At 41.3% G+C, this 15,017-nt stretch overlaps 1 protein-coding gene and 1 pseudogene across 1 annotated transcript; one reads left to right on the top strand and one right to left on the bottom strand.

The window, feature by feature from the left end:
- Positions 1–9,221: 9,221 nt before the first annotated feature.
- Positions 9,222–10,169, bottom strand: LOC113266378 (olfactory receptor 1L4). Its single transcript, XM_026513914.4, has one exon. It carries the CDS (start codon positions 10,152–10,154, stop codon positions 9,222–9,224), a length of 933 nt encoding a protein of 310 aa, XP_026369699.2. The 5' UTR covers positions 10,155–10,169.
- Positions 10,170–11,663: 1,494 nt separating this feature from the next.
- Positions 11,664–11,928, top strand: LOC113266379 (mitochondrial import inner membrane translocase subunit Tim9-like; annotated as a pseudogene).
- The last annotated feature ends 3,089 nt before the right edge of the window (positions 11,929–15,017 follow it).

The raw sequence follows: 15,017 nt of genomic DNA, 5'->3' as shown, positions 1-15,017 counted from the left end.
CATTCTAACTGGCGTAAGGTGGTATCTCAGTGTGGTTTTGATTTGAATTTCCCTGATGGCTAATGATTTTGAACATTTCCCAAGACTTTTAAATTACACTATCCCACCTTAAAAAGTATATACTCCCTTCCCTGTTAGATGGGAAATAGAAACTATTTCTCTACTTCACAACTTCCTCTATTGGAATTTCCCACGTTGTGGGCATCCGTCATCTCAGGTTGATGTTCCCTTCATGCTTGCTCACCATTGATGCAGGGCCCTTCTCCTAGCTGCCAAACCACATCACACCGGGGGCTATATACTTGAAGCAGAGCATGCCCTTCCTAAGCAGGAAATAAAAGTGGTTGGTGTGTAATGTGCTGGTGAAAGCTGCACATCATGCAAGCACCTACTCCTGTGAATGAGCAAGGACAGTTGGGAACTGACTCAACTGGAAAAAATTCAGCTACCCTTTCTTGGGAAGGTTCTGGGCTTAGCACTTGTCCATTGACTCCGCACACTAGCACTATGTTGTTAGAAGCGTTGCTTTCCCCCTTTGATAGAAAAAGGGACTGAAATTCAGAGAGCCACGCAGCTGATAAGTGGCATTGCTGAGACTCACACCCAGGTAGGTGTGGTTTCAAATTGTGTTTTATCTGTGCTAAACGATGCTGTCACACCTATTTGCCACACCGTGCACATGTAGTAGAGGTACTACAGAAGTCCTCTTACTTCCCAGTGCCTCATGCCTCCTGTGACCCAGTTCTCCTCCTCCCTCCTTTGTGCCCGTCCACTGGAATCTTTCAATTTCCTTCTTTCCTACTGCCCTTACCGCCTCCGATTCCATGAAGCCATGTGCTCGCCCCTCTTCCTTGCCTTCAGAGGGGAATGATTGCAGGAGGCTTTGGACCTCAGCTCTGCCAGATTCTGAGAAAACAGTAGCTCTTTCCTTTTGCCGCATCAGTACCTAACTTAGAGTCTCTCCTGGGTCAGGTGCTTAGAAACCAGTTTCTCTCTGACCTCTCTCTTCCCTCTTCCAGCAGAGGGACGAACAGATACAGAGCATCTTGAACAGATCTGACCTGCTTTGGGATCCTGCAGAGCCCTTTGCAGGCATGGCCCTTGTCTTTTCAGTTCTCTGAAATCTTTATGCCTAGCTTTCAGTCATCAGATTAGAGCTTAACCCAGCCATTGCCAGCTGTTAAATCATAGATTCCAAGGCAAGAGGACGTTGGAAATATGCCCACTGGATTCTTTTTTGTGAATTCAGTCTGTCTCAACATACCTTTGGGATCCCTCTGACGGACCAGAAGTGCTTAAAGTGGGAAAGTGGGACTTTTGCTAAAACCCAGTCTGTTGTGTCCCTCTGCTGAGCTGGCAGTGCCTCACCCAGATGTCTCCTATTGGAGACACCCACTTCACTGCATCTCTTCCCGTGGCTATTCTCAGTCATGGTAACAGAATAGCTAGCAGTGACATGGTGCTTATATGTGCCAGACACTGCTTTACGAACTTGACATACATAAATCATTTAGTTTTTGCAACACCCCTTTTCACAGATAAGGAAACGGAGGCACAAGGAATTGAAGTGACTTACCTGAGTCCACACAGCTAGAAGGTGTTGGAGTCCAGCTTGAGAAAGTGTGCTCTTATCCCCTACATTGCACTAGCTTTCTCATTCACTTGTTTTCCCGCTGCCCTAGTTTCTTTAAGGAGGTCACCCTGAGGCTCTTGGTTTGCATGATGTCGGCTGTGCCCCTTAAAGGAAGGGACCAGTGCCTTGCACAAGCATGTTCTCCAGAAATGTGTGATAGATGGTAAAAAGAAAAAAAAAGAGAGAGAGAGAGAGATGAAATCTGTTGGCTTTTGAGATGGAGGAGAGAAGATAGGATTAGGAAAAGGGAGGAAGATCATAGTTGACCCCCAGTTTCTGTTCCCAAAGACCCCTCAGCCTGCCTACCTGTGGGCCTGACAGAGGAGATTCAGGGTCCTGACCAGGCTAGGGGGCCTGCCAGGGAGGTAAGATCAGGCTCTGAGTCTGTGAGGGAGCAGGCCATGGCAAGGGCAGACCTACTTTCAGAAATGTGCTCTCTTCTCCCTATGTACAGTGGGTGTTGGTGGTGGAAAGGGAGACCCAGGGGTCTGTCCTCTGTGAATGCCAGAGCCCTGGGGGCATTGGCCCTGCGGTCTTCCCAGGAGAGAAGAACATTACTGATGTCCTTACTGAGCTCTGTGTTCAGGAGCTTGGTGGGAACCTGGGCTCTAGAGGTGTCGCCTCATGTCCCCGGGAAGGGAATTAGGGCCGTGCAGCAACAGGGGTGGAGGTTTTCATGCACAGTTATGTGAAGCATGGGCACAAACATGTGAGTTCATGCACACATGCGTGCTCTCTATTCATGTGTGGGCTCCTTGTGCATGTCTGTGTGTAGGCTTATGTGTGCCTGCCTGGAAGGAGAGGTGATGGTGTCTGACATCTCCGAAGTTCTGTGTCTGCATGCATGACTGTATCTAGGTGCAGGTGTAGTGTTCTGGGGGAGGGATTAAGATGTGGGTCTGGAGCCAGTTGGAATAGATTCAGATGCTGGCTCTGCCTCCTATAGGCTCCTTTTGCAACTTTAGACAGATATTTTTTAAGTGATTATTTGAATTCCAGTTAATTAATATACAGTGTAATATTAGTTTTAGGTATACGATATAGTGATTCAGCACTTCCATACAACACCCTGTGCTCATCACCACAAATGCTCCCCGTAATCCCCAACACCTGTTTCCCCCAATCCCCTCCCCCCATGGTAACCATCAGTTTGTTCTCTATAGTAGTTAAGTGTCTGTTTCTTGGTTTGCTTCTCTCTGTTTTCCTTTGCACATCTGTTTGGTTTTTTAAGTTCTACACATGAGTGAAATCATATGGTATTTGTTTCTCTGACTGACTTATTTCACTTAACATAATACTCTCTAGCTCCATCCATATTGTTGCAAATAGAAACATTTCATTCTTTTTGATGGCTGAGTAATATTCCATCATAGATATATATATATGTGTGTGTGTGTGTGTGTGTGTGTGTGTGTGTGTGTGTGTGTGTGTATGTATGTATATATGTGTGTATACCACCTTTTCTTTATCCATTCATCAGTGGATGGACACTTGGGGTGTTTCCATATTTTGGCTATTGTTGATAATGCTGCTACAGACATCAGGGTGCATGTATCCCTTTGTATTCTTTGGGTAAATACCTAGTAGTGTAATTGCTAGATCATGGGGTAGTTCTATTTTTAAATTTTTGAGGAACCTCCATACTGTTTTTCAGAGTGACTGCACCAGTTTGCATTCCCACCAGCAGTACAACAGGGTTCGCCTTTCTCCACATTGTCACCAGCACCTGTTGTTTCTTATGTTGTTGATTATAGCCATTCTGACCAGTGTGAGGCGATATCTCATTGTACTTTCATTTGTTTTTCTCTGAAAATCAATGATGTTGAGCATCTGTTCATCTGTCTGTTGGCCATCTGTATATCATCTTTGGAAAAATGTCTGTTTATGTCTTCTGCCCATTTTCTTTTCTTTTTTTTATAGTATAATTTTATGTATGTATGTATGTTAGTCACCATACAGTACATCATTAGTTTTTGATGTAGTGTTCCATGATTCATTATTTGCGTCTATCACCCAGTGCTCATTACAACACGTGCCCTCCTTAATACCCATCCCCCCACCACCCTCCCCTCTGAAACCCTCGGTTTGTTTCCCAGAGTCCATAGTTTCTCATGGTTCATCTCCCCCTCTGATTTCCCCCCTTCAGTTTTCCGTTCCTTCCCCTAGTGTCCTCCATGCTATTCCTTATGTTCCACATATGAGTGAAACCATATGATAATTGTCTTAATCTGCTTGACTTATTTCACTTAGCATAATCCCCTCCAGTTCCATCCATGTCGATGCAAATGGTGGGTATTCATCCTTTCTGATGGCTGAGTAATACTCCATTGTATATATAAACCACATCTTCTTTATCCATTCATCTGTTGAAGGGCATCTCGGCTCCTTCCACAGTTTGGGTATTGTGAACATTGCTGCTATGAACACCGGGGTGTAGGTGCCCCTTCTTTTCACTACATTTGTATCTTTGGGGTAAATACCTAGTAGTGCAATTCCTGGGTCATAGGGTAGCTCTATTTTTAACATCTTGAGGAGCCTCCATACTGTTATCCAGAGTTTCTGTACCGACTTGCATTCCCACCAACAGTGTAAGAGGGTTCCCCTTTCTCCACATCCTCTACAACATTTGTTGTTTCTTGCCTTGTTAATTTTTGCCATTCTAACTGGTGTAAGGTGGTATCTCAATGTGGTTTTTGATTTGAATTTCCCTGATTTCTGCCTGTTTTCTAATTGGATTATTCCTTTTCTGGGTTTTGTTGATTGTTTCCTGATATTCTTTAAACATTTTTTCCTTTAATGGACTTAATTTTTTAGAGCAGTTACAATGCCACAGCAAAATTAATTACATAGTACTGAGTGTTCCTGCATACTCGCAACCCTCATACATTCACAAACGCCCTAATTATCAACAGCCCCAGCAGAGTGCTACAGTTGTCATAATTGATGAACTCCACTGACACATCGTCATCGCTCAAATCCATAGTTTACAGTAGGATTCATTCTTGGTGGTGTACATTCTGTGGGTTTTGACAAGTGTATTGACAACATTATAGCATCGTAGAGAATAGTTTCTGTGGCCCTAACATCTTTGGTATTCCACCTATTCATTCCTCCCTTCCACCTGGCAATCACTGATCCTTTACTGTTTCCATCACTTTTCCTTTTCCAGAATGTCATATAATGGAATCATATAACATTGAGCCTTTCAGATTGACTTCTTTCATTAAGTAATATACATTTAAGGTCTTCTATGTGTTTTTCAGATTTGATAGCTCATTTCTTGTTTGTACTGAATAATACTTCATTGTCTGGATATACCACTGTTTATCCACTCAGCTACTGAAGATATATATTCAAAAATAGCTGGAGATGATTTTACTGTTACATGGGGGATGTGAAAATCTTATTCTGCCACCTGATGCAGTCTTCTGTGTTGTGTATGGTGCTTCAGTTCAGAAGCCTGGCCTCTATCCCAGGTTCCCAGCTTTACAGTGGCTCCAGAAGAGTCCTGTGTATGGGTACTGTCTTCCACTTTACAAGACTTGCCATAATAAAGAAGATGTGGTCCATATATACAATGGAACATTACTCAGCCATCAGAAAGAACGATTACCCAACATGGACGGGACTGGAGGAGATTATGCTAAGAGAAATAAGTCAAGCAGAGAAAGACAACTGTCAAATGGTTTCACTCATTTATGGAACATAAGGAATAGCAGGGAGATTGGTAGGAGAAGGAAGGGAAGAATGAAGGGGGGGTAAACAGAAGGGAGAATGAACCATGAGAGACTATGGACTCTGGGAAACAAACCGAGGGTTTCAGGGGGATTGGACTAGGCCGGTGATGGGTATTAAGGAGGGCACATATTGCATGGAGCACTGGGTGTTATACGCAAACAATGAATCATGGAACACTACATCAAAAACAAATGAGGTACTGTATGGTGACTAACATAATAAAAAATTTAAAAAAAAATCTGTACACACAACAACAACAGCAACAACAACAACAACAACAAGAACAACAAAAACCCAAGACTTACCATAGTCACTGTTAGGTTGGGGTTGGAGTGGGAGCCCTTCTTATGGTTCCTTACCTGGTTTCTGACTCCTAGGCTGCCTCTGATTTAAGTAGCTCTCCCACCTCCCTAACAAGGGGCAGCTGTTTGTTGGGTTAGGGTGGAGCTTGGTGGTGGCCGGATTGGATTAGGGAAATCTAAAAATCACAAGGCCTTCTGGCAGGAATCTGAGAGCTGACCATGGTAAAAGCAGTGGGACTAGGTCCCCAGGTTCTTTATGCCTATGTGGACCTGGCTAGTTTCACCTTCATCTTTTGAAGTTCTCAGTTCCATTAAACCCTGATTATTTCCATTTTGTGCAGGAAAAGCAGGGTTACCTATGATGCAGAATAGTAGGACTCTGACTCAGATGAACTGAGTTTCTAGGTATGTCCCTAAGAATTTCTTTATGGTATGTGTCTGAAATTCTTGATACATCCAGAGACAATGACCTTTAGAACATATCTCCTGTCCAGGGAATGCAGGGGCTCTGGAGAAGCTTGGTGGTGTTTGTACTTAGCATTGAACACCAGGTTCATCCTAACTGGCTCATTTGCTTGTTCCGTGTGTAAGTTCTGCGGACGGCTGGAGACTGGTTGGCTGGGAAGAGATTTTCTGCTGTGGGGGGGGGGAATAAATCCATAACCTCATCTCTTGAAACTTCTACTCTTGGAGGATTCGACTCCTCCTTTTCTGTCCTCTTTGCTAATACCTTCTCTGTCGGACTCTTCAATGTCAGAAATATTCAGCACTCTTCTCTAGGTCCTTCTCAGCATTCATGTTTCATACCCCTCCTAGTTTATGTTACTTACTCTGATCAACAGGCAAAATATGTTCAAGGAAGTAATTTTTCTTAGCTCAGTATCGTGCAAAATCTCCAACATTTTCATATATGTAATGAGCTTGCAGTAGAAGGACCCAATAAATTTCCTTCACAGTTTCCTCATCAAATGACATGCTTCTAGTATTATTCCACTATTGTATTCAACCAGCCTCACACGTTATCTATCTATACGGTAGGAGGAAGAGCTGTCAAGGGGTTTCCTGGTCTACTCCCAAGGGCCACGTAGAAGCACTTCACCTGACTTGGCAGATGTTCAGAAAGTCTGCTTAGACCTTTGCTCTGACTATATGTACTTTCATAAGGAATTTATTTCATTCTTACTGATGTTTATATAACAAATTTCCAAGTTCACCTTGGGCTCCTTTGTTTGGATAGCAAAACTTTGATTAACGTTTTTCGGTACTACCTGCCAACATCAGCTCACCCTTCTGAAGTGTGGCAGGATATCTTGTGGAAAGTGCTTCCTATTCTGACAGAAACAGTACTCTAGCTGTGACTGAGAAGGTTAGGACTAACCTGGGGGCCAGATTGGTAACTTACCCTAACGTGTTATCTCATGGTCACCTGTCATGTACTTTATGGAATACCTATAGAATTATACCTAAAAGATCTTGATTTCTTAGTGACTACGTGTTGTTGAGAAAAAGGAGTCTGGGACTGATGGCAGAGGGGACTCAGAAAAAAAATATGTTTAGGGCGCCTGGGTGGCTCGGTCGTTAAGCGTCTGCCTTCAGCTCAGGGCGTGATCCCAGGGTCCTGGGATCGAGCCCCACATCGGGCTCCTCCGCTGGGAGCCTGCTTCTTCCTCTCCTACTCCCCCTGCTTATGTTCCCTCTCTCGCTGGCTGTCTCTCTCTCTGTCAAATAAATAAATAAAATCTTAAAAAAAAAAAAAGAAAAAATATGTTTAGTTTCCTGGAACCAAATGACTTACTTATGTTTAGAAGTTACTGGAAGGTGTAATTAATGAATTTGTGTATTCCATATATGCCAGGCATTATTCGTTTTTAAAGTGGTTGATTATACATGATTCAAATGATGGCACAGACATATAGGAAGTAGAAAGAGTACAGGCTTTGTAGGCCAGCATCCCAAAAGCTGAGTGACTAGTGGGGATAGTGGTGCAAGCCAGGTATGCCCATACAATATGAAGGCAAGTGCAGCTTGAGTTTTTTTGTTTTTTTGGGTTTTTTTTTTGGGATTGCTGGTTGCTTTTCAATCACTGGACAAGTCACAGTAACAACAATGGCAGGAACCTTAATGTGGGGCCCCAGGTATCCCTTTGTTCCATTAGGCCACTATACACCTCTGGTTAGGGTGTTAAGGCCAAATGTCCGATATTCAAGTTGAACTCCTGCCATCAGCAAGCTTATGGTTAATAAAGCTGGTGGTTATTCAAACTTGATGAAATAAATGAGGCAGGATTCCCAGACAGTATAGGATCTTATGTTATTTTTGTTATTGAAATTGATAATCAGGTGCAATTGATTAAGCAACAAATTCACACTTGTGTATTTGTGTGTTATTAGAGTTGTGTATAGTCTTAAATTTGTGCATCTGGTAATTGTGGTCTCCATTTGACAGATGCACTATTGAATTGTGCCTCCTGGTTCCCTTGTGTTTGAGAGGGGTTGTAAGTGGTCACAAGTGGTGTGAGTCACACCTGGACCAGAGTATTTAGATGGTAGTGCAAAATCTTCAGGTTTTCCTCAGCTTCTGATGGAGTGATGATTAAGGTTTACAGTGGTGTCTGCTCCATCAGCTTTGGTCCCTGAGTGTTTAAAGTGAGCAGCACCCTATGCTTTTCAGTGGTGAACATGCAGTGTCAATATGAAATAAATCTTTGGTTTCGGGTCCAACGATTTTGACATTGTTTGTTTCATCAGCACAACCTAGCTTATCCTGACTGACACACATTGCTTTTCTCCAGGATATAAAGGACATTTCAGCGAGGATCATGGCCGTGTGGACAAAGGCAGAAGCAAGGGGGAAGGGAAAGGAGTCAAGTGCTGAGAATTCACTGTGAGGACACCCTGGTGTTGGTGCGGGCACCACATCTGCTTTGTAGATTCTTCCATCTCCCCAGCCTTATTCTCTCTGTTCTCAAACCGAACAAGCCTCACAGGGCTTTTCCACTGTCCCTCAAACACATTCCAGTGTTTACTGTCTCCTCCTCTTTGTGTGCTTCCCACTATTTGGAATGTTTTGCCCATTTCCTGCTGTATTGAACTTTGATCTGTCCAAATCAGTCCATCCTTCAGGACAATCTTAGGTCGTGATTCCAAGAAGTTTTTTCCCAATTTCCTACCGACTTTGTGTATCTTCTAATTCTCAAAACCAGTAGGACTTTGTACTTTCTTGAGTTCTAGCCAAGGTCAAGCCCATGGGAGAGGTGTTTGGAGATAGCTTTATTTTACTTCGAGATGGCTGTATTTATATACATGGCAGGACCAGTTTCCCTGAAATGTGGATCCCTAGCAGCACTTGGCCTGGGATTGCACATGTAATTGGTCAAGGTCATTGGTAGAAACCAAGTGTCCTAGCTTCTAGTCAGGGCTCTTATTGCTTTCCAGCACTACCTTCTCTGACCTGTTTGGGCACCATGTGAAAAATGGGCAGGAGGGGAAGATGATGTGATCATCTCTTAAGTCATCTCCCAGTTAAGGTGTTCCATCTATTTGCTCTTCCTATGAGTGAATTCTGTCCCTTAATTTCCTCAAACCCCTCTTCATATCTTTGTTCCTCAGGCTATAGATGAAGGGGTTCAGCATGGGTGTCACTACTGTGTACATGACTGTGGCTACCCGGTCCTTCACCACTGAGTACATGGACAGGGGCCTAAAATAGACATAGATGACACTCCCATAGAACAAGGCCACTACAGTGAGGTGGGAGCCACAGGTAGAGAAGGCCTTCCACTTGCCAGCTGCAGAGGGAATTCTGAGCACAGCGATGATGATTCGCAGGTAGGAGAAGAGGAGGCACAGGAAGGGGGTCGCGATGACAGCCAGGGTCTCGGTCATGACCACAATCTGGCTGGAGGATGTGTCAGAGCAGGATAGCTTTAGCACAGGCTGGGTATCACAAAAGAAGTGCTTAATGACATGGGAGGCACAGAAGGACAGGCGGGACATGAGTAGCACCCGGAGCAGGGAGTGCAGGTGGGAGATGGTGCAAGAACCCAGGAGCATGAGGAGGCAACGCCATGGGTTCATGACCATATCATAGTGGAAGGGGTTGCAGATGGCCACCAGCCGGTCTATGGCCATCGAGGCCAGAAGGTAACTGTCAGTATTTGCAAAGGCTATGAAGAAGTACATCTGGACCAGGCATCCCACGAAGGAGATAGCCTTGGTCTCTGATAGTAAATTTGCCAGCATCTTGGGCACAATGACTGTTGTGAAGCAGATATCCGTGAAGGACAGGTTGCTGAGGAAAAAGTACATCGGGGTGTGGAGTCGGGAGTCAGAGTGGATAACCAGAATGATGAGTAAATTGCCCATCACAGTGACCAGGTACATGATGAGGAAGATGGCAAAGAGTGGTTTCTGTAGCTGAGGGCTGGAAGAGATGCCCAGGAGGATAAAGCCCGAGTCACTGCTGTAGTTCTTTGTCTCCATGTCTGTGCCTTCGTGGACAGGGTGTGGAGAAGCAGTTGGAGAGATGTGAAGGGCAATTTCATCAAGTCACCTTCTTCCGTAATCTCCAGGTTATAAAAATGCCCATTGACATTTTTTTTCTTATTTTAAAGAGTATTTACTTCAAGACATTCTAGAACAAGAGGGAGTAAAATCCAGTAAGAGAAAAATAAGAAAATTTCAAGTTGCTTTTTACATGAGAAACTAATGTTTTCCCTTGTGTCCTTAGGTAATTCTTAGCCTAATTTGTCTGAGTTTTCTCAATTTTCTTTCTAAATATTCTTTTTTTTGATGTGTCAAAGTTTATTAAACACTTCTGTTCGCATATTAAATAACCATGCTAAGAAAAATATTCTGGTGGCAGTAGTAGGGATAACACTGGCAATGGAGTAAAAAAGTATATCATTGTTTTCTCCAGGTGTAAAATAAAAGACATTTTCTTTAATTGCAACTTCAGTCTAGCTAGGAAGTGAAAATAGCATTTTTCTCCAGCCTCATTGAGGTATATTTGACCACATTTTATATATTTAAGGTGTACAACAAGATGAGCTGATATATGCATACATGGCAAAAGACATTTTAAGGAAAGGAAAAAAAAAAGAAATTTAGCACAAAATGCATATAAATTTGAGAATATGGTGCTTTAAAAACAGACATCTGCTTAAAAATTTCAGTAAGGAGCACTGGGTGTTATATTCAAACAATGAATCATGGAACACTACATCAAAATCTAATGATGTACTGTATGGTGACTAACATAACATGATAAAAAAAATTTCAGTAAGGGTCATATTCTATTTAGGTTGTTTCTTGAGCAACTCTTTAGATTTTTTTTTTCTTCTTCTCCAGGGGATAGCTTTACATACATGACTTATTTTGACTAAGAAAGTATGAAGCCCTCATTCTAAACATTTAAATATTACCAGAATAGAAAACTTTGAATGTAAGCATCCCGTTCCACCAATTAGGGGAAAGACAACACAAGGATGGCCTCTGTTACCACTTTTAAGCTATAGTGCTCAGATGGTAGTGTAGGCCTGTGAAAAAGCAAAATTAATGAAATAGGCATAATATTTAACTTGTCATTATTCTTAGCTGACTTGTTTGGCTATCTAGCAAAATCCAAGGTACTCATCTGAGAACTTTTAAACCTATGAAGATTTATCAAAGTGGCCAGATATAAGATATCATACAAATATTCATATTTATCTTGTAGTAGAAAAATATAATGGAGTAAAAGGTTTCAATTGGAAATGGCAAGAAAGTCTAACCATCCAGCCACTGTAGTGTCTGCCTTGACCCAGACCCTCTGTCCCTACATCGACTAGTAGTGCAGCCCCACAGCCTCACACTGGTGTAGGACGTGAGAGCCTGTGCTCCAGTAGGAAATCCAGCCTCATTGGAGACATTCAAGCGAAGGTTGGAGAACTAATTTTCCAGAACAACAAGGAAAGTCATGCATCAGGAAAGGTATAAACATACCAAAAGCATATGGCAGCACAAATACCAGAATCTGATCAGACCAAACAGCTTAAGGAATTTCTTGGAACCTACAATAAACTTACAGAAAGCTGCTATTTGGACTGTGTCAAAGACTTCACAACAACAGAAGTAGAACCTGAGGAGCTGTTCAGAACATCACTGACAGAAATATTTGACAATGAGACAAAGTATATCCATGAGATTTCAGGAATATCATATTTAGCTGAATGAGGCCCTGGCAACCAAAGCAGAACCCCTTGGCCAATCAGGATAGAGAAGTCCTGATGGATGGACTTTTGACAAAAGAATGCCAGCAGTTGTTGTGATGGAAAAGAGGATTCATCTGCTGGATTCTTCCTCCCACCCCCTCTGTCCCTCCCCGCTCGTGCATTCTCTCTCTCTCTCAAATAAATAAAAATCTTAAAAAAAAAACAAAACCATTGTTTCTTCCACAAAAAAAAGAAAGTCTAAAAAATATTTGGTAATAAATCTGATAGAAAAAAGTAAAAAGAAATGAGAAAGATCTCTCTTCAGAAAGTGTAACAGAACACAAAAGGATGTCTGAATAAATGGAGATACTATACTTCTAAAAAGGGAAGAGTCAATTTAAAAGTGCCAATTCTGAGATTGCACATATAAGTACATTATACAATAGCTGTCTTTATCTGTTTAGCATCATGCCCACAAGTTCCATCCAAGTTGTAATTGGCAGGATTTCCTTCTTTTTATTGGGAGTCTAAAAGAGACAAATTCATAGAAACAGAGTACAATTGTGGTTACAGGAGGCTAGGATGGGAGAAATGGGTACATGTTGAACAGAAGGTACAAATTTCCATTTGTAAGGTCAATAAGTTCTGGAGACCTAATGTAAAGTATGGTGACAAAAGTTAGCAATTTTGTATTATGTACTTGATATTTGCTAAGAGAGTAGGTATTATTTGTTTTAATTGAGATATAATTGACGTATGACATTGTGTAAACTTAAGTTGTAAAATGTGTTCATTTGATGCATTTAAATTGCAGTGTGACTATCAACATAGCATTAGCCAACACCTCTGTCACACCACATAATTATCATTTCTTTTTTGTGATGGGAACAGTTAAGATCTACCACTCTTAGAAACTGAGAGGTTTATATATAATTCAGTATTGTTGTCTGTAATCACTATGCTGCATGTTAAATCTCCAGGATTTATTCATCTACTGGTTTCGAGATTGTATGCTTAAACATCTCCTGGATTCCCCCACTCTCCCAGCCCCTCCTGACCAACATTCAGTTTGAGAGAGTAGTTCTTAAATGTTCTTATAAAAGAACCAGAAATGGAATTATGTGGGGTGAAGGAGATATTAACTAACCATACTGTGGGAATCATTGCACAACATATATCAAATCATGTTGTAGACCTTTAACAAACACAATGTTATATATGTCAATTATATCTCAATAAAGCTGTAAGAAAATTCTTCTAGAATTAATAAAATTTAGTGCACCTGTGATAACACCCCAAGAGCATTTCTTTACCCAAGGGCATTTTTTTAAAAAAAGATTTTATTTATTTGAGAGCGAGGGAGAGAGGCAGAGATAGCGACAGAGATAGCAAGAGCATGAGCGGGAGGAGAGAGAGAAGCAGGCTCCCTGCTCAGCAGGGACACCTGGGCACACTCAGACACTGGGCTCCATCCCAGGACTCTGGGATCATGACCTGAGCCAAAGGCAGACACTTAACTGACTGAGCCCCCCAGGTGCCCTCCCAAGGGCATTTTTAATAGGACTTGAGAATGTCATTCTAAAATTCATCTAGAGGAGTAAATAGCCTGGGAAAGACAATTTTGAAAAAAATTAGAATAATGACAGGGTTTTTCTTTTCTTTGAGAGTGAGTGGGGGAGGGGCAGAGGGAGAGGGAGAAAGAAAATCTTAAGCAGGCTCCATACCCAGCACTGAGTGTGACATAGGGCTCCATCTCACAACCCTGAGATCAGGACCTGAGCGGAAATCAAGAGTTGGATGCTCAGCTGACTGAGCCACCAGGTGCCCCAACAGAGAGTTTTTCTAACTAAAAATCAAAGTATGTAATAATGAAAAAAAAAAAAAGATAATCATACACAGAGAGAAAAACCAATCAATGAACCAACTTAAAGAATTCTGTATGCCTATATTTACACATGCATATATAATCTTAATCAATAGACATGCTAAACCTTTGTAAAAAATAAGGCTAGATTTTTTTTCCTAACCACATAGAAACAAAACCCATATGCACAAACTAGAATTAAAAAATCCAAATCTTAAAGTATTAGCCAAAAATAAAGGGCATATTTATGTGGTCTCAAGATGTGGATGCCATTCCAGTTGAGAAAAAAATGTAGAGGCAAGAATGACAAAACACTATGCTCAAAAATGTGAAAATGACACCAAAAGAAATCATAAGTAAAACTTAAATATTAACTATTGACTTAAAGAAAATATCTACAACACATTTACCAAAGAAAACATACCAACCTAGTTGGTAATCAGAAAATGTAAATTAGACTGAAACACAATTTTCACTCATTGGATTGTCAATAAAATTTTTTAAGCAATATTCAAAAGGAAAAAAACCCCTCACATACACTGGTAATGAGAGGATAATCAGAATAGGATTTTGGCAGTCTCTGTCAGAATCGAAAATCTACATTTCTTTGTCCAGTAAAAATCTATCCTTTAAAAATATTCATATATGTGTAGCATAAAGATACATACACACATTTTTGTAACATTACTCATAATACCAGATTAAGAGAAAAGAAAAACAAAAAAACCAACAGAGGAAACAACCTAAACATCCGTAAATTATGAAAACAATTAATAGTGCATTCTCATTACTCAATAGCACCCATCCTCTAAAGAAATAAGATGGCTAATGATAGTCAACATTTATTAGTACTCAGTATATTCCACCCTGAGGTAAGTGCTTTTCATGTATCTTATGATTTTATTTTCCCCTAATCCTAGACAGGCACCATTATTATCCTTCTTTTTCTTTTTTATTAGATTCAGAGGTAGAATTTAGTGATTCATCAGTTGCATATAACACCTAGCGCTCATTACATCAAGTGTCCTCCTTAATGCCCATCACCCAATTACCCCATCCCCCTACCCACCTCCCCTCCAGCAACCCTCCGTTTGTTTCCTAGAATTCAGCATCTCTTATGGTTTGCTTCCCTCTCAATTTTTATCTTATTTTATTTTTCCTTCCCTTCCCCTATGTTCAGCTGTTTTGTTTCTTAAATTCCACATATGAGTGAAATCTTATGGTATTTGTCTTTCTCTCACTGTCTTATTTTGCTTAGCACAATACCCTTATTTTCAGTAAAAGAATATA

Source organism: Ursus arctos, unplaced genomic scaffold, assembly GCF_023065955.2.
Source record: "Ursus arctos isolate Adak ecotype North America unplaced genomic scaffold, UrsArc2.0 scaffold_18, whole genome shotgun sequence".
Lineage (NCBI taxonomy): Eukaryota > Metazoa > Chordata > Mammalia > Carnivora > Ursidae > Ursus > Ursus arctos.
This window is presented reverse-complemented; position numbering and strand designations above follow the sequence as displayed.

What these genes read in the sequence shown, in the direction of transcription:
- LOC113266378 (XM_026513914.4), bottom strand. Translation starts at nt 10,154, where the DNA reads ATGGAGACAAAGAACTACAGCAGTGACTCGGGCTTTATCCTCCTGGGC.